Here is a 25,592-nt window from a genome sequence, read left to right on the forward strand (position 1 = left end):
CTGTTTCGCCCATGATACCCACCATGCGTTGCCATTCCTGAGGACTCTGGTGTTATTCCTCTACAGACAGAGGACAGAGGTGCCCAAGCAAACGACTTTTGTACCAAGTCTCCATTCATGTAAATTCAGGTAAATGGTATTAGTAATAATTTTCTTTTTTTCATAAATCTTACACGTTTATTAGGGTACCTAAATGTCTGTTGGCCATGAATGACTGAACAGAATTAAACGAAATGAAATTTCAATCAAATTCGCGGGATACTAAAAGGTGAATTAAAAAAACACACACATAATTTGGACATCAGTTTATTTCATAGTAATCCGAACTACTCGAAAATATACAAATATTCCAAAGGTTATCTAAACAGATACGATCCTAACGGTGAGTCCAAAGCGAGCTTGTTATTCATTAAAAAAATTATAATAATGGAAGTCAGACCTAAGACGTCCACATATGATAACTGCCATGGGATGATAATGTTTCGTATACGTAAATTAATTCATTTATATTTATCATATCTGACATTCCTTCATTTTAAATATATCGTCAAACAAGTAAAGTGAGTAGCGGCCACTATGGCCGACTGTCACTTTTATACACTTAAAGGAAGTTTAACGGTCTAATTTTAAACGTTTAGTCGTTCTAATCAAAAATAATTTGTGATAGTCAAAAATATTTAACAAAAAATCAATCAAGGGCTCCAATTACAAAGTAGTCAAAGTATTACATAACAATGTATCTGTACCAATTAATAACTTTAATATTTATTATTAAATCCGTTTACTATGGATTTACGTGGTTATTAGTTGTTCGTGTCATGTACAATAATTGTTACAAGGAGAAGGGAATTGTTGGCAATGCAGTTTAACAGCCCCATTGCTAGCAATGTGCCCTGTTAGATCGACCTTCACGTGGTCCCCACTGGAAACCATCGTGGACAATTCTTGTTGAATTCGTCAAGATGGGCTAACTGACCTGCTTCATCCTCACCTATCATCCTTCACTGGTACCCCGCCGGTGTATACCGATAGCGCGGGTGGGGTAACCATTCCATTATCACCTATTAAAAAAAAAGTTATTGTTACAGCGACCATATACGACCTATATTACTAGCTGGTAATGTAGTTTTCTATAGATGAAATAATGTTTAAAATCGAAAAGTATTTTTTAATTTAGCCATTACAAACAATCTTTCCTCTATTACAAAATATTACTTTAATTTAATAATAATTCAATTGCCAATTAATAGTTGTTTAGTTTGTGTAGTTTGCTCGCTGTGGACTATTATATTTAGTTGGCTGCGTCGCGCTTGGCGCCGCTGAGCACAATGTACGGGGAGTGCGTCTCGCGTTGCTTCTCCTGCAGCATCTGCAGCGTGCCCAGCGGCGTGTCCGTAGAACTCATCTTTTTCATTAGCTGTAATACGATAGGAACACTGTTAATAGTACATTACTGCAGCGACCAGCAACTGAGGTATTGACGGAAGAACGTGCAAATGTGGGCCGAGGCGTAGCCGAGGCACACATACGTGAGTCCATCAATACCTAGTTATAGCTAAGGCTTGTATAGTACTTTTCTCAAACAATGCGCGGAAATCAATAATTTTTTTATTTTATTTATTTATTTTATTTATATAAATAAATAAATCAATAAATAAATCAAAAACACAATTTTACTTTTTATGTTCAATGACGAATAACGAATAATAATAATTTTTCACGCGCCATAATGTTTCTTTGTTTTTTTTTTTAATAAACAGCTTTCTATTTGCTAGGCAGTTCGAAATTTAAATAAAACCTTTTATTAGTTACCTCCTTGGTTGTACCCATGTTTCGAAGTAAAAGGTCATTCCATTTTTAAATTACAGGACAGATATGAGTTTATTTTCATACAACTTTTGCCGGCCGCTGTTCGCATGTATCTGGCCAGTACGGCAATTTTGATTTATCTCGAAGAAGATTGTCAAAATAATGCTCACATTTTCAAGCATGTTTGAGAAAATCATATTTCTTATTTTTAGAGTAATAATTTTTTTGTAAACATACATACACATATACACATACACACATATACACACTCACACACACACTTATACATATACACACTCACTCACACACATATACATATTTATATTAAATAACAAACAATTATAAATATTATAAAAACGTGTACTAACCCCCTCTTGCACGGCCTTCTTGATGCGCTTCTCCTGCTTGTTCTTGCCAGGCCCCTTGCCGTGGAACTTGTGCGAGAGATAGCGGAACGCCTCCTTGGGGCACAGCGGGCGGCCGTCGTCGTCCACGTACTCCAGCTTGATGTTCGGTCGGAAGTTGGACTTCTCGCGGAACTCCTGCAGCGGGCCCGAGTGGCCGCCGCGCTCCCGCCGTCCGTATTTGTCATCCTCGCCACTGAATACAATACATTATCGGTTAATTTACAAACAGTGTAACGATTACGTACGGTCTAATATTAGTACAAATTCAGGTACATATAATCGAGGTTAGTGTGTAGTGTCACACTTGGTCGCGCGCTCCAGGTAGCCCTTGCTGAGCGTATAGTGTAGTATAGTGTAGTATAGTGGGGACAGGGTCCGTACCCGAGCGCCTTGTCCTCGATGGAGTAGTGGCGCGCGGCCAGCAGGTGCGCGAGGTGCGAGCGCGGCGCGGGCGCGGCGCCGGCGCGCTCCAGGTAGCCCTTGCTGAGCGCCAGCTGCAGTGCACCCGCCACACCTGCACCCAGCGCAGGCTCCGCTTCCAGCCCTACGCCCGACCCTGCGCATACAGATATTACACACTCACTAAATTATACATAGCTGTATGGACGCAGTTCCTTTGCCTTTCTGTACTGAACAAAAACGAAACAAAAAAAAAATATCGAAAACCACCGGCGGTAAAATTCTGCGACTTCTCACCACCGGGGCGACTGAGACCAGGTAAGAGCAATAAATAAACATAGCTGTATGAATAATTATTTAACACAAGAAGTTAATTAGAATAGAATAGTACATTACTGCAGCGGCCAGCAACTGAGGTATTGATGGACGAACGTGCAAATGGGGGCCGAGACGTAGCCGAGGCACACATATGTGAGCCCATCAATGCCTGGCTGTGGCCAAGGCTTGTATAGTACTTTTCTCAAACAATGCGCGGAAATCAAAAACACAATTTTACTTTTTAAGTTCAATGACGAATAATGAACAATAATAATTTTTCACGCGCCATATTGTTCCTTTGTTTTTTTTTCAATAAACAGCTATTTGCAAGCTAGTTCGAAATTTAAATAAAACCTTTTATTCGTTTCCTCCTTGGTAGCCATGTTTTGAAGTAAAAGGTCATTCCATTTTTAAATTACAGGACAGATGAGTTTACATAGTAATTTATCTGGCCGCAAAACACGACAGATATGGATTTTCATACAACTTTTGCCGGCCGCTGCCCGCATGTGTCTGGCCAGTACGGCAATTTTGATTTATCTCTAAGAAGATTGTCAAAATAACGCTCACATTTGCAAGCATGTATGAGAAAAAATATATGATAGTAAATTTGTCAAGTCCAACCTGCAGCGAGATCTGGTGGCTTTTCGCTGCCGACGTCGACGCGACTCCAGGCGCCCGCGTTTGAAGTCGCCTCCGGCTCCGGCTCGATATCATCACGCTCGAAGTCCTAAAAAAATTTGATGATATGGTAATGATTATAAAAAACTTTTTCATTGCAGAAATAGCTTTGAATGAATGTTGAATAAACAATATCATCGCCATATTGTGACACTGATCTATAAATAAGTTACTAGGGTACCATGATCTCAGCGTGGTGGTCCCTGTTGCCGGCGAGCCCGTAGGTGGGGATGTCGCCCAGCGTGCGGCAGAACTCCGCCGTCGCGTCCAGCACCATCGCGCTTCCGCTGCCCCCCATACTGTCCTCGTCCTCCTCCTCAGGCTCCTCTTTTTTCACGCGCTCCAATATCTCCTCCACCTGGATGAGAAAATGAATGTTTATTTTCTCATAAACAAGTTATTTTTTATTTTAAACAAGTGATAAATTCTCATATTGTATATTATATTTATATATTATTCTTATTTTTGTTGCTTTGTGTGCAGCGCCTTGTATCTATATTGTTGCTTCTTGTGAAAACCTATTAGTGGCTTATTTTGTAATATTAAACTGTACCTATTTGCTCTAATGTAGCCCTGGTTTTCCTATGAGTAAATAAATAAATAAACAACCTATTATTTAATTTTAAACTTTCTCGTTGTTTAAATATATTTTAAATACACAATCGGGACTTAACGCGATATAAAAGCCTTTACAGGTAAATAGTACCTACATGGTTGCATGTTACAATAATACATACCTGTTTCTTTTTTGCCGACGTTTCGACGTGGATTGGACCACGACGTTTGTGTATTTAAAACCATATTGTTTGTGTCTACAAAGCTGTTTTACTGACAAATAATATTGTTAAACAAGTTAACTGTCTAGTACAGAGATACGTGTTTCTAGAGTTAGTTTCTGCACCTTCCTACGCTGAAGTTTCCCTTGAAAATACTTATACAAGGTGCAGTGAAGAGTGTGTGTTTGAGAACTGTGTGCGCATGCTTGTGAATTCCGCGTGTGTGTGCGTGTCGGCGCTGCGTGTGACTGCGAGCGCCGCGGGCGGGTGTACGCGAGTGTTATCTGTGCGTGTCAGCACTGCATGGCGAATGCGTGTCAATACAATATCTGTACGCGTGTCAGTGTGCCTGTAGGCGCTGGGTGTGCGTGTGCGTGCGTATGCGCGTGACCTTGGGCGTGGTGGAGGGCTGCATGAGCCGCAGGCGGCGCGCGCGGGCGAGTGCAGCCTGCAGCTCGCTGTCGGGCTCCGTCTCGTCTTCGTCCTCCACCTTTATCCCCGTCGCCAGCTCCTCGGGCTTAACTTCTGCGGGTTCGATATAATAACAAATCTCAGCACACTTGTTTAAGTGTGTTTAATCAATTTTGCAGTTTTGCAAAATTGATTTCTCTAATTTGAAATTTCATCTTCGAGAAGCAAGCTATTTTATCCTTAAAATACCTCATTTAGAGGTGAAACACGTGTTGCAAAACATGGGCGGACGAAATAGCAGTTGGAGATTGATAGCTAATATGGAAGTTGTAGATCTTCTAGTAATAATAATAACAGTGAATGTTTAAATGTTGGCAGTCACACTCTTACTAATGGTAATGAAATTAAACAAAATAATGCTAATCAAATAACCAGTAATATAGACTGCTATTATGAAGTTGGATAAAAATAACTAACAAGATGAAACCAGCTACAAAACAAAGAATAATATCATAAAAACATGCTTATCTATTTCAATATGGTATCACTTAATAAGCGTAGAACATTAATAGATTTAATGTTCTTATATAAGTTGTTTAGGAACAGAATTGATTGTTCTCAGCTTCTTGCCAAATTTCATTTTCGATTGCCCGTACACTATCCTCGTAGTTACATCAGTCTAATGTCCGTGCCGTTCCGTAGAACTGTTCTTGGTGCCAACTCCACTGTACCACGTCTTTGCAAGCTGTTGAATGATTGCTAGCAACACTTGGATATTCACTTCGATACAGAAGGGGATTTCTATAGGAAAGCATTACAGGTAATTTAAATAGCTAAAAAACTTATGTGAGGCAATCATCTATTGAATCTAAAAAACTATACCAATGTCAAATACTTCAAGAGATTGTTATACCATATTATTGTTTTTGTTAATTAGCACGCTGTGTTTCCTTTAAAATGATTGTACACTAAGTATAAATAGACAGTAATTGTAATATTAAATCTTATCAGTGTAACAATTGCTAGGAGACCAAATAAAGATAAAATCAAAATCAAAATCAAAATCAAAAATTGATATATAAAGACACTTTTGAGAACTACGAGTAAGATGTGTTGTCGATGTTATCGGCGACGATTATGACTTTTCATAACACCTCTTTCTAAGTTGAATACAAAATAAAACTTATAATAATTACACAGAGTATATAATAACAAATATACAAATACAATAAAGTGATTGGTACAAATAAAGATAAAATAAAATAAAAAATTGATATATCACTAACACAGTAAGATGTGTTGTCGATGTTATACGATTATGACTTTTCATAACACCTCTTTCTAAGTTGAATACAAAATAAAACGCAGAGTATATTACCTGTGTCATCGGTGTCAAGGGGTACAGTGCCCGCCTCGTAGTCGTCCACGTCGATTGGCTCCTGTTTGGCCTTCTTTCGCATCTTACCCTGCACACAAATAATAATTGTGGAACGTTAGAATGATAAAAACTGCTATGAATTATACCAATTATATAATTGTGTTATATAAATGTACCGAACGAATGTATGGTAGTTCGGTACCTCCCTTCGTAAAACTACTGTATGAAAAATTTTTCCTTATACTGTGACATTAGTAAGAATTAGTACATGTAACTGTAAAAAATATGTATAATTAATAAGTCCATGTGTACATACCCTCTTTTTGGGTTTCTTGAACTTGGCCTGTATCTCGTGCTCGTCCATATAGTCGGAGGCGAGCTGCAGCTCGGGTAGCTGCAACGACTCCAGCCGCCGGTCCGGCCCGCCCGCCAACCGCGACCGCCGCTGCACAAACAAACACACCACTAGTGAGCGTGGCGCTCTCTGATATCAACAGTTGCTAGGTCTTATAGAACCGCACTAGATGACCGGCAACGTACCCCTCGAAGATCAAAGCAAATAACAAATTTGCATAATGATTCAGAAAGAATGGAGCATTATGTTTAATTTTAACTAAATATTATAAGGTTTTATCTTTAGCTGTACAGTTTTTACCTTCGAAAATTATATAGTTTTTTTTTTTCGATTTCTCAATAGTCGACTGGAATAACTACCCCTGTATGGGCTAAGTCCACCATTATACATAATTTTTTTTTATATGCCCAATAAAAATAAATGTTACTATATAACACAATAAATTTGAACAAACAGATTGAAACAAAAAAAAACATACTTCTAAGAGCACGAAATTTATATTACTATAATCTTTTAGAGAAAACAATAAAGAGTATTTATCTCGTACTCTATCTATTGTCCAGTAATCTTAATGTTCTTAATTTAAAACTATAGACACAGACAATGAAGTAATGTAGTGAATTAAAAAAAAATTAAAGTACGAGATCTGTGCCTCTAGACAAGTGGTAAGCGAATTCATCGATGGAATTGACATCGCTAGCGAATCCGTGAGTTGGAATGAGTCATCTAGTGTTGCTATCTCATTCCAACTCACAGACTCGCTAGCGATGTCGATTCCATCGACGAATTCATTTATCATTTGTCTAGAGGCCCTGGATTAAATGTAGAATGGATATCGTAATCAGAATATTTCTTCACAGTATTCTCTTCTTCGAGAGTGGCAGTGAAATATCATGCTATTTATGTCTATGACATTAATATTATAATTTATAACATACCATCATCTCCTTGAAGCGCTGCGCCTCGATACCGTCCTCATCACCGATGAAGAACCCTCGCTGTTTCTCCGCTTTTTCTTTGTCAATCTCTTCGTCATACTTGGCGAGCACCGGCTTCTGGTAGCCGAGGGCGGCCGCCTCCATGTCGGCCTCATCATCGTACGCTTGGTAGCCTGCTTTGGCCTTTTTGCGTTCCTCTATGTTCTGGAATATATACAATATGAATTAAAATAGATGGAACCTAGTATTGACAAGATATAGGCATTACACAATTTCCTATGTGACGCGCCACACTTAAACACTAGCGCTGAACGAAGATATGCTAAATATGACACCAACGTTCTGCCACGGATCCTCGATTGCTGATGATAAGTAACCTAAAATAGACCTAATAAGGCCCTAGTCTTAAACGAAAGCCGCTAATGAGAATTTTCTATATAACCGTCGCCGATCCACGACGTAATGCTATTACATAAATTATTAATTCACTCTTGCGCCACCTACCCACTTCTATCTGTTCTCCTTTAACCAAAGGTTGTCTGTAAGAGATTGTCCTAGCGATAAGACCGCCTTTTGTACCTTTATGTGTATATTTCAATCTGTATTTATGTTACTGTATTTCACTTGAATTATTCAATTGTCATTGTATATTTTTGTATATGGTGCAATAAAGAGTTAAATAAATAAAAATACATCAAATTGCATATAATTTGGTAGTCTTGGTCACACTGCGCGGTAGATCGGTCGTTACATTAACGGAACATTACGGAATAATCACGTCCGCTATGGTTGCCTAACGGAAAATCAGCAACTCTTTTATGTGACTCAGGAGGGGGATAAAGAGGTTTCTTCAGGGTCGGCAACGCACATGTAATACCTCTGGTATTGCAGATGTTCATAGGCTACGGTAACCACTTACCATCAGGTGGGCCGTATGCTTGTTTGCCACCTCAGTGGTATAAAAAAAAAGCAGATTGTCTGTGTTGACTGCTTGCGTTAGTAGGAATTCGTATAATGGAAAATATGTAGACTTGGCTGCTACATTCAGCTACTGATCCTTGACGCTAACTGTAATGTTTATCAACTCTGGTCTAATAAACTTAAATAATTAAGGTACAGTAGTGTTGGGGCGACTGACCTTCTTGTATCGCTCGTCGTCGACGATGTTGACGTTGACGAGCACGTCCTCGGCGTCTTCCGCCAGCACCTCCTTGTCGGCCAGCGTCAGCACGATCTCGCGCTCCTCGCCCAACTACATCACAACACATAATAACATAAGTTTAGATTATCCACAAACAAATTTATATACCTGCATTCGAAAACAACTGACTTGTCAGATATGGGAAGGGGGAGAGATTATTAGTAATGGAGGCTAAGGAGCCAATTGTTAGCAAAATACCCAACCAGGATGACCTTCATGTGGTCCCACCTGGAAAACATCATGCTGAATTCCAGGTCTATTGATCACGATGGGCTAACTGACTTGCTTTTATCCTCACCTATCATGCCTCACTGGTCATATATCAGGCCCCCGTCGGCGTTTACCGTAAGCGCGGTCGGAGTTACCCATCCATTATAAAAAAATGAACACTCGTTTGTTTGTGCGTAAATTCCATGCAACCCTTGTATACTGTACTTTCGACTTTCACGAAAATATACATAACATATATTCAATTTACATATAATATCGCACCTTAGTTATATGTTAGGAAGGAACTAATGCTAGAATGAGTGCATATATACAGGTAAATGGAGTGACAAAATTGTGAGTGTCCCATTCTACCTCAAGCATATGGTAGCTAAATATTTGCAGGTTTCAAATCTTTTCAATTTCATACACCGACTTTCCTTTAAAGGATTTTTTATACATACACACAATTACTAGTTTCTATTATTGTTTAACTTATAATTAATTATATTAGCTCATTTATACACAAATTTGCTTTAAATTTTACCCATTATAAAAAGTGCTCTTAACACTTTTCATTTATAAAAAGGAAAATATTTTTTTGTTGAAAATTTCTCATGTATGTCTCTATGGTTTGAAACCCGTATATAGTCTCAAGTGAGGTATACTGACCGCATTGACGTCGTGCGCTACCCGCAGGCCGCGCAAGTGGGCGGCACTGTATCGGTCGGCGCGGGCTTCTCGCTCCTCTTGCTCTACAAGCGCCGACACGCCGAACACGGAGTCCATCTCGTCCAGCATCGCGGCCTGGGATATCAACAACACATTATAGGAGGGAAAAGGATTAGTATTGGGAACTAATAACCCTATTGCTTGTAATATACCATACCAAGTCGACTTCGTGGTTCCAGTGATCTGCAGACCACCGATTAAGAGACATCATATAGAAAGAAAGAGATAATTTAATCAAAGAAGCATGCGGCCCACACAGTAGCGCACAAAACAAGAACAAAAGAAATCAAAATAAACAAAAGAAAATAATAATTGTATACAAATAATTAAAAGCACTTAAATTATAATAATAATCAATAATAGACCCTACAGGTATATACGAATGTGTACGCGTACGCGCGTGTGTGTCGCAATGTTCTGTGATGTAGGTCCGCATATTGCTGCACCGCTTGAAGCGCTACAGCGCTGTTTTTCAGCAAGAACCATAGCGTATTATATATACATATATCAGCTACTAGACTATTACTGAAAAATTTTTTTTATACAACTTAGAATGGCAAACAAGCTGACGGCCCACCTGTTGGAAAGTGGTAACCGTCGCCTATAGACATAAGCAATACCATGGAAATAACAGAGTATACTGTTTCGCCCATGATACTCCCCATGCGTTGCCATTCCTGAGGACTCAGGTGTTATTCCTCTGTAGCCAGTAAATTCACATAGACCTCCCCTGTAGACCATAAAGAACGGTCCCAAACCACCTGCATCCACTGACTAAGAAGTACAGCTATAGGTTAATCTGTACCTCTCGGGGGGAAAGGGATTGTTAGTAATGAGATTTAACAGCTTCATTGCTAGCAATACACCCTATCAGGTCGACTTCCATGCGGTTTTCTCTGGAAACCATAATGATTAATTCTTGTTCAATAGTGCCTTCATTCTCACCTGTCACCCTTTACTGGTGCCCCGCCAGCATATACCGATAGCGTAAGCGGGGCTACCATTTTATCTTCACTCATTAAAAAACAAACCTCTCCTCACACAAGTTAATTTAACGCTTTCCTATTGTATGTCTGTTTTGTCAATGTCTGTTTCGTCAATCTTTCACGTGACATTCTTTCCACATTGCTGACAAACATGTTACACGAGCTCACCCTCTTAGCAGCTTCGGCCTTTTGTTTTTCTATGTCCCTGGACTTCTTGACCCAGGCGATTGCATCCTCATCGTCGGACTCGTCTGCCAGTAATGTAGTCTGTAGCCTGATGAAGACATGAATATTATTAATTACTTTATAATTTAAATTATGCCATATCTTACTAACATCCATGGAAGATATTTAAGAAAAAATAATATGAGAGTCTTAATAAGACCAGTAGAAAACAAAACATATTTTTTTTAGAAATTTTGTACAGACAGCTGTATGTTTGTTCAGGCATCACATAAAAACTACTGCACCAAATTGGATGCAGTTCTCTATGTTGTGTTCCTGAAGGTCTAACTTAAATGTGTTTGTTACCTCGGAATGTCGTCATTTAAGTACAAACCGATTTGGGAAATCCTTTTTTTTTATATGAAAATTTTATCAAAATCAGTTCAGTAGTTTAATTTTAAATAGATTCCTTATACTGTAACATTAATATTATATTATATATTCAATTAATCAATAAATAGGTTTTGCCACAATTGAAGTGCTTTTTTTTTGTGGATCAATGTCTTATAAATTACTAGCTGACTCGATAAACGTTGTTTTACCATATACATTATTTCTAGAAGTATACATGAAAATATATTGTACTACAATTCGATTGTCATCTTGCAACCCTATTGCGGCATATAAAAATAGCGATTAAAAACCAGGAGTTGATCGTAAAAGGGTGAAAATTTTAATTTGTATGTATTTTGTAATGGTAAATCATAATTAAATAAAAAAAAATAAAAAAAAAACAAAAAAAAAAATAAAAAATAAATAAAAAAAATATAATTAGGGGTGGGTCACCCCTATCACTGAGGGATATGAAAAATAGATGTTGGCCGATTCTCAGACCTACCCCAATATGCACACAAAATTTCATAAAAATCGGTAAAGCCGTTTCGGAGGAGTTTGGTAACAAACACCGAGACACGAGTATTTTATATATTAGATTATAAATTCACACAGAGAACACCAAGTTTTTATCAGCTATTTGATTCAGGGTGGTCAGCGCGAATATCATCAAGGCGTAAATAACTTACTGGATTCGTTTCTGGAAGCGTGCGGTGTCCATTTATTAATCATCTATTTTTGACCTGTCAACGGAGCCGTAGCTAGACCTAAGTTTAAGGTAGGACAAAAGAAATTTTTGGTAGGACAAAATCCATAATTGACTTCTAAAAAGTCTTTGTCCTTTTAAAGTAGGGCATTGGTCATTCAAAGCCCTCAGCTACAGCTATGCCTGCCATTGCTGACTGTACTCACTTTTGTTCAAGCTTCCGTTTCTCCCGCCGCTCCTCGAGTTTCTCCCGTATCTTCTCCGACTTCTTCTGCTGTGAGATATTTGCGGCTGGTTTGTGGTAGAACTCGCCGAGATCATCTTTGATCTTGCCATCCTCTGTTACAATATATTTATTAAATTACTAACGATTCGGCTTCGCACGTGTAATATATAGCCTCTGTTAGTAGCTGATAAAGTAGCTTTCTTTAGGTGAAAATTTTATTAAAATCAGTTGAGTAGTTTTAGAATTTATCTAATACAGACAAACAAATACTTCTTCTTTATAATATTACTTTATAGTTTAAAATATTCTTAGTTCTTAGGCCCACATATACACATGTATATGTGTACCTTAGTCCTCAGGAATGGCAATGCATAGAGGGAAACAGTATACTCTGTTATGTTCAAGGTACTGTTCATATCTATAGGTGACAGTTACCACTTTCCATCAGATGGGCCGTCAGCATGTTTGACATTCTAAGTTGCATATAAATAAATCTATATACAAAATAATTGTGATTTAGTTTATGTTTCTAAAAGGTTAGATGTCGGTCAGGTGTTTATTATAATAACTTTATAATGGCAGAGTACAAGTGTTTTCGACCAACTTAAAAAATAGAGTTCTAGGTTTTTTACTTTATCGGTATACACCTATCCCCCGATTTACACGGTACTTGTTTTACACGTTTTCGCTTTTACACGGTTTTCCAAATAAGTTTTTTTTTTTGTTTTTATCGTACTCTACTAAATGCTACTGTGTTTGAACACGTGCGCTGTGTACACATATAGCGTATATGCTGACTTGCTGCACATGCACACTGTGTCTGTATTTCTTCGCATAAAATTAAAGTTTTATCTACGGAAAATTGTATTTGAGTGAAAGTTTCACAGTGTCAGAAAGATTTAATTTTTCATATTCGTAAATTACAAATGAGTGCATAATTAAGATTTTTATAAATTAACATAAATTAAAAAAAAAAAAAATTATAGCTTATAATGTGAAGTTAAAAGAAAAGTTATTTCTTTAGAAACTAAAATCGAAATTTTGGGTCGCTTTGGATCGTTTAATGTATTGTAATTAAATAAAAAAACAGTGTTTCCGTAACATATTACATATTTTAACCTGTCAATGCATTTCATTTTTATTTCTGTGTACACCTAAAAATATTGAAAAAAATCACAACTGTTAAATAGCAAAATTATGCATTTTTTTGCAAGCTTTTCGATTTACACGGTTTTGACTTGAAAATTTTTAATTTTCAATTTACACGTTTTTCTCAGGAACGTATCTACCGTGTAAATCGGGGGATAGGTGTATACTAAGGGAACATCATCATATATTAGTGGTGGCATTTGAGACATATCGAGCTTGCCTCTAAGCCTGCTACTGCCTATAAGAATGGATTGAGATTTAGATGAATTAACAAGGAGACCAAAAGCTTTAGCCCAAGAATGAATCGATGATAAATCCTTGTTTATTTACACTTTATTGTACAAAATAAAAAGAGAAATAACAAATGCAGTAAATATTAATGAGAAGTGATACAAAATGCGGCCTTATCACTAAGCAATCTCTTCTAGACAACCTTTGGGTAGAGAACGTTGAGAAAAATTGTTCAAAGCTGTGATCGTACATATTAGATTAGCTGGAGAGAAATGTCGATAATATTGAAGATTACGACCGAAAAGATAAGAGAACCATTGCAAGGCAGAAGCAAAGACATTAACAGCACGAAGAACACCAAGAAGAATGTCAAAATCGACGGAATTAAATGCATTGGAAAAGTCTAGGAGGATAATAGCAGTTCGTTTGGTCTCGTCCATGGCGGGCCGTATATCTTCTGTAATGTTGTTGTATTATATAAATCTGTGGGTACATAAGACTTACCAGCTGGTTTCTCAGTGACCTCGAGCGGCTTGAGGCCGAGCTTGGCGCGGAGTCTGTTGGTCTCCTCTATGGAGATGCTCTCCTGGGCTGTACTGCTCGCGGCCACAGGTGACGGCTCTCGAACACGTTCGCGCTCAACGTCGTGACTTTTATCCCTGTTTAATTAAAAAATAAAATATTAAAACTTTAGTTAAGTAATTTAAAATATAATGAGATTAAAGGTACGAGTATTACAAGTACACAAGTTATTCTTAACTAGCTGTATCCCGCAGTTTTGTCCGCGTGATTCAATATATAAAGTATCCTATGGGCTAAGTTAGGATATAATCTACCCATGTACCAAATTTCATGCAAATCTATTCAGTAGTTTTTGCGTGAAAGAGTAACAAACATCTATTCATCGTCACTTCTTTTGTAAGTAAAAAATCACGGTGCTTAAACATGTATAATTTTATTTTAAATATTAAATTCCTCTAGGTTTCAGCAAAATATATTATTTGATTGATTGACTGAAGTTTTTTTCTTTTTATTTTTATTTTCGCAGTCAATGTCGCGCGTTACAGGTATCCATAGGCGTACTTAAAAGGGGTGACCGGTGGGCCGTGCCTGCCCCAGTATTATCTGGTACCCACGTCAAGATGAGTAAGGAGTTTTAAGTATAAGAACAAACATGGCAAAGAGTACATGACGTGCCCTTTTTAAGAGGCTGAGCGTGGACGGATGGAAAATAATTTTATACACGTCAATGTTTTTATAACATGCTTTCTTTTAACTGTTTACAATAGTAACTACAATAGTATATTGTATAACACGATTAAAATAACGCTATTGTGATGTCTCACTATGAAATGTTACACCCAGCCAAAAGACAGAATCACACTTCACACTGCTTTACTCTATCTTTATTAATTAATCCAAATTCATCTGCTTTCACAATCTCGTTAAAGATTCATATTAACCAATCTATAGGTGATGATACATCATACCAATCTAACATCATTTAATGGAAGTGTTTTAACAGTAAAACTAAATGATTCTTCCAAAGGATGATGGATCTAAAATGGCAAAATACTTTGAATGTACTATCCAATACGTATTTTTTGTTAACGAAATTTGTCCTAACATATTTTATAGAATGGGTGGTAAAAACCCACTAAATTAAGAAAGAAAGCTAAGATGTTTTGCGTATAGCTAAAGACATAGATTTCAGCCTGTAGTTACAATGTTAAGCATGATGTATGTGGTCATTTAACTCACCCATGACTATTGGTTTCCTTGTAGGCACGCCGCTCAACACTGGTGCTGCGGCTGCGGCTGTGACTTAACGATTTAACCGTCTGCACTGCAGTCAGGTGAGAGTCCACCGGCACTTCTTCCACTGCAACAAACCATAATACTTGATTAACAACTCATCTAGGTTAAAACTATGTTTTACTATTGATTGCTTAATTACTTGACATGATAACGCATTTTATATTATCAAGAGGGAATATGGAGTAACATCTATGTTACACTATTGATTACTTAATTACTTTACATGATAACGTATTATATATAATTAAGAATAACACTTATGGTTGTGTGTGCAGTACAGTAAGAAAATATCAAATAAAATGTTATTTGTCAATTTAGCACTGCACATACTAGGTAAATGTGTTGCCCCCCCCCTTCCCATTTTAGTTAATATTTCTTTGTTGTTATTTAATATATAAGATCAATTTATTTTTAAATTTTAATATTTTTTATTTTTATTTATTTATTTATTTTTATCAAAGAATGGAAGAGGAAAACATATTACGCCGACCGCAAATAATAATTGGAAGAAGGGTAGGTAGATGATGATGATATAAAAGCAATTAAATTTGTTATTTATTGTCAGTTGTAATAACTTGATTAATACACTACATTACTAATATCGTCATAACAATAATAACTATTAAATATCAGTTACAACAACTATATATTACCCGAAACAACTACCTCAGACTCCTCAATTTATTGAAAATTTTAAAATTAATAGGATCTATAATGTTATAAAATTTGTGATGATAAATTAATAATACAATATGACACGAATCCTTTTCATCTGCAATATGTTGTTAGCGGCAACTAAAGGAAGAAAGCATAGAGTCAGCTTTAGAGGCGCACCAGCCGGGTAAATGACTAAAGCAATAAAATGTCATTATTTATACTAATATTATAAAGAGAAAAGATTTGATTGTTTAATTGTAATAAATAAACTCTAAAACTACATAATTTTAAAAATTCTTTCACCTATAGAAAATATATATATATATATATATATATATATATATATATATATATATATATATATATATATATATATTATTAGAGAAAATTCTTTGCACCCATGTGAATCCAGGCCTGGCCGGCACCTTTGATAATTAATGTTATAAAAGGTGGGAAAAATTACATTTGTCTAAAGCTACTAAATAACTAGATCAGGCACAGTCAATGAAGAGAAGAAAGGGAAAAGAGAAGGAATACTACTAATAAAACCTTATAATAAAAATTTTACGATAATGTCTTTTGTAACAATAAACTTTTCTTATATGTAGAAACCAGTGACCAGCAGTGGTGTTTAGTTTGTTATAGTATTATAAAATTAAACTAGTAAATATTATATTATTATTATTATTCTCTATTATCAAGTAATTTATATATTTTTGAGAAATAAAGAAACTTATAACAATTTACAACAATATCTCACTGCTTCTTAGTAGTGAGATATTGTTGTAATTGATAAGGTCATAGGTCATAAATGTATTGATAAGGTCATAGAAGGATAAAGCCCTACTCTTACTACAATAGTCAGATTGGCATAGAGTTTTATTTCCAGTATTCCTTCTTTTACAATATTATTACTTCATTACCCTATTTGCTTTCCTCCAGACACATTGCAAGAGCAAAGTTGAATAAAGAAAGTAGCAAAATAAGTTGAGTAATACCTTCCTATAATTACATAATATAAATAAAATATTTTCAATATTTATTCATAATTTCGTGTCTTTAAAACCTATTACTTATATATTTATTTGCCCAAGATAGATGTTTGTTTGTAATTTGTAATATTGCATAGTAACAAATTAAATATATTCTATACTTCAATATTAATAGAATATATGTAAACATATTGTGTATATAGGTACACCTCATGACTCATTCCTTCTCTGATGATGACTTTGGTCTTTTGTATAAGAAAATGTAACCGTAAAAAAACAGTCAACAATTAGAAGTTCCTAAATTGTTATTATATTAGTAAAGTATGTAATGTATCAAATAATGTTGTTATACAAGCCTTGTATTGATTTTTAATATAAAAAAATATATTTATTTATTTATAGGATTACCAACATAAGATACAGCTAAACATTGCAGTACAATACACTGGTAGATTAAATCTAACTGTTCTTACATTTATAGGCAACCACAGCATGCCTTGTGTTTGATAAACATTAAAATAGAATTAAATGTCATTAAATAAGTAAAAATATTAACAATATGAATAATAACATAATATAAATAATGGAAATATATTACATAATACCATTAAATAAGTATCATTATTTTAATTACTGAACTAGGAATTATTTTGATGATCATCTCAACTATTTTTTCATTGCTGAACATAGGCCTTCCCTTATACTGCCGTAAGGACTGGTCTTGAGCCACCTGAATCCATGTGTTATTTTGCATTATGTTATTTATTTTCTGAATAACCTTTTTAGAAAATGTGTTACAATGATTTAGACAAGTAATGTATAAAACACTATAGATAAAATAAAAAAAAATACTGAAATCACATGCCTGTCTTATGGGATGGGAACTGATCTCAAAGAGCAATTGGAATGAAAATTAATTCAATGATTTCAATGATTAGGTTGAATGTATACTGTAACATGAGGTTTTTATATGATACACAACAGATGTAGTTTTTAAAAGCTAGCTTTCGGCCATTATTCATATTCCGGCCTTAAATAATTAGAAAGTACAAGGGGAAGATGAGAAAAATAACAAAATTATAAGTTTTTGTGTTTTGTTACTTTCTGCCTACCTCATGAATTATCAGGAAAGAATGTATAGTATATGTATAATATGTATAAGGTATGTAGAGAGAAAAATAAGCTCTTATATACTAATCTATGAATGAAGAATGATAAGCACTTAAATTGACAGCAACAGAATTATTAAGACAGACTCATGACTGTTTAAATTATTGTAGTATTTATAATATAACAACAATTTAATAATAATTTTTAATACTTTTAAAAATTAAGATTAAATTTAAAGCAGTTTATTTGCTATACCAGTAAACTGACTTGCAATAAAAAATAAGTAACTGAACCATATGGCTCTAATAATATGGTTCTTTTTTATCATGTACACATCTTTGTTGCACTATATTACCCATTAATTAATTTCTCTTTCACTGCATTAGGTTGGTTGGAAGAAATCTCTTTTACAGATAAGCCAACCCTTGTTAACAAGTAGGTAACTGAAACACTGCATCTTTATATTTACAAGTGCAATATAGTACATATATCTATATTCATATAATAAAACTAGAGGTTGAATGTTAAAAAAAAAAACACTAAAATCAGAAACAGGTGGATGTGAAATAGACTTACACACTTTTTTCAAACTTTTTGTTTTTCAGTCTGTTTATCCTGTACAAACAGACTAATCTCTGAAACTATTGGACCAATTTAAATGAAATTTTGCATAGTGATACTTTACATCCCCAGTCAACATTTTAGGTACTTTTAACAATAGAAAATTGAAGAATTCCCATGGGATAGTTCAAAAAACTATAGTAACTTATACAGCTTAGTACACAACCTACTTAATTAGTAATTTTGTCCTCAGGCAAAGAGTGAGAATGACACGTCATTTGTTATATGTAGACCAGTATTCCCAGACGTATTAAATAGATAGGTATATACATTGATATATACTAAACAGGAAAAACAAATACCACGCAGACAAAGTTGCGGGCATCAGCTAGTATATAATATTGCAAAGAAGTTTTGGATAGAAAACTGCGCCTGAGCATTGTTTTATTGCTCTTCCCAACTAACATACAATACCCACCTCATCGGAGCAGCATACAAGCAGAGGTGGCCCACTCGATGCCACCTGGCTCTGAAATAACGAGCAAAATATGCCATTATCATGTCAAATGGAAGCACCGCTGGTACAGATGATCATCGCAGAATGCAGGTTTCTGGATCTGTTTTTCTAGACCAGTGTGAAGTTAGGTATACTTAGCTTAATATAAAAATACAAATAGTTATGCCAGAAATGATCATCGGTGTCCAGCGTTTATTTTTAAGTAATATAAATGAAGGAACTCACCGTCAGGGGAGCGATCTTTTTTCCGGTCTTTATGTTTCTTATGCCTTTTTCGTTCGCGTTCCTCACCGCCCAGCGGTGACCGAGATCTACTACGATGTTTCTTCTTTTTGGATTCCTTTTTATGTTTCTTCGAGGATCCCATGGCTTTTATAATTTATGGATTCAAAGTAACTGAATATGTCTCTTTTAAAGTAAATAATTAATAAAAAAAAATCGAGATATAAAATGGAATTAATTGAAAACAAACACGTTTTGCATTAAGATAATCAAGCTACTCAAACAGTATGTCACATAATGCTGGTGACAAATCCACGATTACAGACTATAACTATAACAGACTATGTGTTCAACGACAGTGACAGTAAGTTGTCATATCAAAACTTTAAATATAAAAGTCAATAGTATTTCGTATTAGCATAGATAGAGATAAATAGAACGCAAAAATCTATAGATGTAGTGTTTTTCTTTTTGTGTTTATAAAGTTACCAATGTATTTGATGGAGATATAGATATAATAATGATCTATTTAAAAAGATACATGAATCTGCTGAATGGCTGGGCTCTGCAGGTTCAATGTTGCTGAATTAGGCGATGTTTTTTGTTTTTGCCTTTTAAATTATCTCGCAAGGTGTTTTTTAATGGATGATAATGGAATGGTAACCCCGCCTGCGCTAACGGTATACGCTGGTGTAGCGTCAGTGAAGGATGATAGGTGAGAATGAAAAAGCAGCTCCGTTAGTCCACCATGATGAATATACCTGGAATTCAGCACGATGGTTTCCAGTGGTACCACGTGGAAGTCGACCAGATAGGGTATATTGCTAGCAATGAGACTGGTAGTCCGCATTATTAACAATCCCATCCCGTCCTCCCCCCTGAAAAAGCAGGTCAGTTAGCTTTCGCAGGGTGTTGGCATCACTAAAAATCACTATCGGCGACAAATAACGGAAAAAATCGTATAGGTTAATAAAGTAAAATTTAACAAATTCACACATAACGTGTTGTTATTGTAATTAGTGATACCTGGTATGATTTTAAACTGTAATCAAAAATTGTGTTTACCGACAGGTATCTCCGCTAATTATGAGTCGACATTAATACTTTTTTGATTTTCTCACTTTCAGTATAATCCCATAAAAAATTCATTATATTTAATTAGATTTTAGAAAAAAATAACATTATTATAGAAATTGCTTTTATTTCCGTCGTCCAATTACATAAAATGACGAAGATATCGACGAAATGGTGAATGTTGTTATCTCATACATGTAGATTTCATGATTTATTAAAAATATTTCCGCAATTACTCTTAGTCGAGTTTTCACTGTAAGGTATACCCAGTCCAAGAAATTAATTCTAGTCTCATCATATTATAAATGTAAAAGTTCATAAAGATAACGATATATGGTTTAAATATTAATCCTAGGTTAACATTATATGATATTACTTTTTATATTATTTCATGTGTGCACTGAATAGCTAATAATAAATAAAACATTGAATTGTATTAAAATATTTTATTTTTATTTAATTTCATAATCAACATAAAATAGAATTTGGTAACAACGACATACAATTATATTACAAAAGAAAAAAATATACTAAAAAATTGAAAATTACATACTAAAAAACTTTTTTTTTATCTCAGTAGGTAGGTGATTAGCCCACTCTTTTATTAGCATTTAGTAGGTACATGCAATACTTTACAAAATATTGAAACAGAAATGATAGGAATAACTGTACACGATTTGTCATAATATATATGTCAAGCCTAAATGCAAGAATAAATTCACACGCATACATATACAATAGTAATAAAATAATTTGGTTACATGATCCAATTAATATGAATAATTTATAAAATAATATTAGATTTTGACTAAACTTCTTAAGTTGTTTAGTTTCATGAATAAGTTTCGTATACTCATTACAGTTATTCCTGTGTATATAATAATAAAAAAAAAAAATGGCGTTTCATGCTGCCTTTTTTTAATTTTTAGATATATGTATAAGAATATGAGTACTTAATTATAATAAAGGTTTAGTTTGTTCTTGGAAAAGACAATGGGCTATATTTTAAAATGGCATTTCTCTTGACCTATCTCTAACATTAAAATTTGATATCACAGTGACATTTTTTTTTTATAAATTTAGTTTACGAGTACGATAGTTCATAAAATAATAACATCGCGAAACAACCAAATTAAAATATTAAGAGTTATTAGTCAAGACATAAGTTCAGAGAAATGTTACATTAGAGTCAGTCCTAATTTATATTATCTTACAAATAGAAAAAAATATACTTGTATTAGATTGAGAACTATCAGTTCTTAATCTATTCATTTAAATATCAATAAGTTTTATTACGGAATAACATTACTTGGAATGCTTGTAGCACAATTTTAATATATAAGGCATAGTTTATACGCTAATGATATGTACATTATTTCAATAGTTATATCTTAAATATGTGTGTATAAAATTAAAAATAATAAACAAATTAAATTGAAATAAAATTAATATTCGAAACTTCACCTAGCTGAAAAAGGAACCATCGATATAGAACACCTATTTTCTAATGCCAGCCATAAACGTTACACTTAGCTATTTAAAATTGTACCCATTCAATCTGCAAGAAAAAATCGTAACCTGTATAGATATCATATACTAAAGAACCACATCTATAAGTATTAATGCAAATTGTACTCGCTTTTGGCCGATTTCATTTGGCACAATTGAATATACAATTTTGATCTCTATTTGTATATGCATATTGTATACAATATTATAAACCTGAGTGAATTAGTAAATTTAAATTAAGAATTCTCTAATATATATCAAAATTAATTATTCTTATATTACATAATGTTTTTGTTGTTTATTGTTACATATTAATAATATTATATATTTTGTTGATACCGTTTAAATATAGATCTCAGTATTGGAACCCAATCTCACGTTTATTATATTTGATACAATACTCTTTAAAGATATGGTGATAAATTACTCTGAATAGAGATATCAATATAAAATTTATACTATATATAATATTACACTATCAAATGTATGGTATCCTAAGTACAATACAAGCATATCTTAAATACAAGGCAGCAACATACACGGCGCAGTAAATTCTTTTTAAAATTTACACTACCTTAAAATTTCATTTTGATATCATATAGAAACCTTTATTCTTAGAATAATATGAATTAAATTTGTAATAAATTTAATTCAAAATTATTAAATTTAATTTATAATAAAGCATTTTTATCGGCCCCACGGCCATAGCCGGGGGGGGGGGGGAGGGGGATATTGAGGAGCAATGCCCTATTTCAAAAGGCTCAATACCTTAGTTAATTAGACAGATTAGCTTTTTCTAAATCACTTAATTATGGCTTCTGCCTTACCAAACAGTTCTTTTGGCCTAGCTTAAACATGGGTCTAGCTTCAGCCCTGAGCGCGCCTCATCAAGGTTACTGGTGATCCAAGAACTGGTGTAGCTACTTTGCGAAAAAGACGAGTTTAGCGGTCCATAGAGGTAATGTTGCTAGTATCTTGAGTACTATTTATAATTAATTGTATGTGTTGTTATTCCAAAAATTGTATAAATTAAATGTATAAAACTGAAAAATTAAAGATTACGATAAAGAAACTATTATGTTAAAATATTCGGTTAAAAGATAAGATTTAGAGAAAGGACGCCTCAGAATTGACAGCACTGAAAGTGTATGAATAACTTCTAATAATTAATATTGATCAACTTGGATACCACATCTTTGAGAGTGCAATTTTTCTAGTAAAAAGATATATTTTACAAAATATTACTTTAATATATTACTCTTACAGTCTAAATTCATTCAGACTGGTATTAGGCCGTGGTACTTACTTAGCATTTATACATTAAAATATTCAATCCAAGTCATATATCATTTGATGGACATAATTCATTATTAATAATTTGGCAATGCTGCCACGTTTAACATTATATAAACATTGTACTTTGTTACATTAAAATTTAGTTTGATTATCAAACACAATCTTTGAATCAGTCAGCAATGTTAGTGCGACAAAGTACTAAAGTCTTTTAGACAACATCGGCCTTAAGTATCATACAAATTTGTTCACAGAGTTGCCACTCTCCTTGTCGACATTTCTAATTACAATCTAAATGACATTAACAATATTTGTTTTACAAAAATATTTCTGGACAATATAAAAATATTGCTTCGTTACATTACAATTATATATTATTATTTACTTACCAATTACATACATTTTACATGTTTAAAATTTCTATTACATATAAAAAGAGTGTAACTAAAATACAGTATATGTAAAAAAGTGATAATCGACAATCTCTGATTAGTCAGAGACCAGGAAGCATTTTTACATATTCTCTTTTTTTAATATTATTATTTAACCTAACAAAGTTGTTTTGCTCCCTACTGTCATCTATCGAGTTGATTTTATCAAAATAAAAATTTGAGAGATAGGATATCTCTCAAGTTGGAGTATACAATACAAAATTTTATTAAAATCGGTTGAGAGGATTTGAGATTTTTATTTATTGAGATATATGACTTATTTATATATATATACACATTTGTTAAATATGAAAGTATATATCTATCGTACTAATTAAATTAGTTATTTTTTAAATATACACTATGCAGGACGTATTAGTTGACGTGTTTGGAAGACATACTTTACTCTCTTACTGATACATAAATCTGTTTAACCCTTCTTTGCATATTTTTTTTATTGGTGATATAAATCATGGTGATATAATTCATGATCAAAATTAAAGGAAAAATGGTTAAAAAATAAATTATACAGCTATGTTTTTTTTCTGCAATGGACATTAAAAAGGTATCCAGACACGATCAACTTAAAGTGAACTTGTTCTTTTATATAATTTTTGAGCATTCGATGTAATGATGGAAATTTCCACTATTATGCAAAGAAGGATTAACTGCCACCTTCTATCATTTACTGCCTATAAAAGTTTAATAAAATGCCGTTGATTTCTTATAAGTGTAGTTTTTATATCTCCTGTATGAAGACGAGCTAAGATTAAAAATTCAATAAAGCAGTCTTTTTTATAGCATCTAGCGAGTTAAAATATACCAAATCGCTTAAATAAGACAAAACTAAATGTGTTTACAGTCTGATAATATCATAGGGAGATTATAAGTATGATATTACGGAACCTCTTAGTGGGTTTTATTTTTACCCACAAAACATCTATTTATGTTCAAGTTCAGATGCACTTAACAATTTGCTATAAATACATAATAACAATTTTTATTAATACAGATTGTCAGTTATTTACTAAAATTAATATTATTTGTGACATATTAGCACAGCAGTGATGTGTGAAGTCATATTTATTGAGTGATAATTAGGTTTTATATGTTTATTGTCTTACCTTGAACCTTGACCTTTGGAAGCGACCTTGACCTCTATTTGAGACCTTAATACTTATTAGACATTATAAATGTGATATACATTGCACGTTTATAGCTGCCAACAACTATCCGCAGTATTGGTGTTACAGCAGCGCATGCGCGTGCAGTATCCGCGGCGCGCCGCCCTCGCCCGCGCCGCCGCCGCTCTCCCACGCCACCACCACGCCGTTCCCGTACAACCCGAACAGCAGTAGGGAGTCGCTGCTGTATGTCACACTGAAATTTAATGTTTATTTAGTGAAAACTATAAGTAATACCTTGAAATAAGCAAATGTATTATTATTATTATCTGTTTACATTAGGCATGGGTAATATGGATACCGATCTGATATCTATATATTGGGTTTATCTGGAGATTGAAAGCGGAAAAAAAGGTTATCACCCATTTCGATATCGCCTATATCGGTTCGATATTTATTTTCTAATATGTCAAGTCTTCAATATAATTTTTCGGATAAATGAAATGAAATGAAATGAATTTATTTTGCTAGAATGCAGGTAATTTTAGATGATAGAGGTTTATATTTCCCGTGTACATTCTGCCTCTATGTCGGCGTGCAAATTTTTAACAATATAATAAATTTATATATATATTCTACATTATATTTCCTTTCCTTAGTCATACAATAAATTATTATTATTTATTACAGTAAACAGAAAAAATAAAAGCCTATACAATAGTTGTCCAAATTAATAAAATATTTTAACAACTGTATCTCTAGTGTAGGTTGTGAAGTGCATTTGTTTTTTTAGCGAAATATTCATTAATGGTATAA

General features: G+C 34.0%; 2 protein-coding genes across 2 annotated transcripts in view; both read right to left on the minus strand.

The window, feature by feature from the left end:
* Positions 1-290: 290 nt before the first annotated feature.
* LOC113515323 (U4/U6.U5 tri-snRNP-associated protein 1) lies at positions 291-19,660 on the minus strand. Its single transcript, XM_052898756.1, has 16 exons — positions 19,349-19,660; positions 15,230-15,350; positions 13,973-14,127; positions 12,069-12,201; positions 10,767-10,872; positions 9,553-9,687; positions 8,611-8,724; positions 7,473-7,676; positions 6,496-6,624; positions 6,180-6,267; positions 4,782-4,915; positions 3,796-3,972; positions 3,558-3,663; positions 2,598-2,772; positions 2,178-2,409; positions 291-1,417 (listed from the first exon to the last, which is right to left on the minus strand). The coding sequence occupies exons 1-16, from the start codon at positions 19,488-19,490 to the stop codon at positions 1,292-1,294; spliced, it is 2,277 nt and encodes a 758-aa protein (XP_052754716.1). The 5' UTR covers positions 19,491-19,660; the 3' UTR covers positions 291-1,291.
* Positions 19,661-20,850: 1,190 nt separating this feature from the next.
* LOC113517837 (lysosomal-trafficking regulator) overlaps positions 20,851-25,592 on the minus strand; it is a 75,954-nt gene continuing 71,212 nt past the window's right edge. The window contains 1 exon segment of the mRNA XM_052898683.1: positions 20,851-25,032. Coding sequence (XP_052754643.1) covers positions 24,900-25,032 — 133 coding nt within the window. The 3' untranslated portion in view covers positions 20,851-24,899.

The sequence above is a fragment of the Galleria mellonella genome, unplaced genomic scaffold (genome assembly GCF_026898425.1).
Source record: "Galleria mellonella isolate WM207_F2 unplaced genomic scaffold, CSIRO_AGI_GalMel_v1 utg537, whole genome shotgun sequence".
NCBI lineage: Eukaryota > Metazoa > Arthropoda > Insecta > Lepidoptera > Pyralidae > Galleria > Galleria mellonella.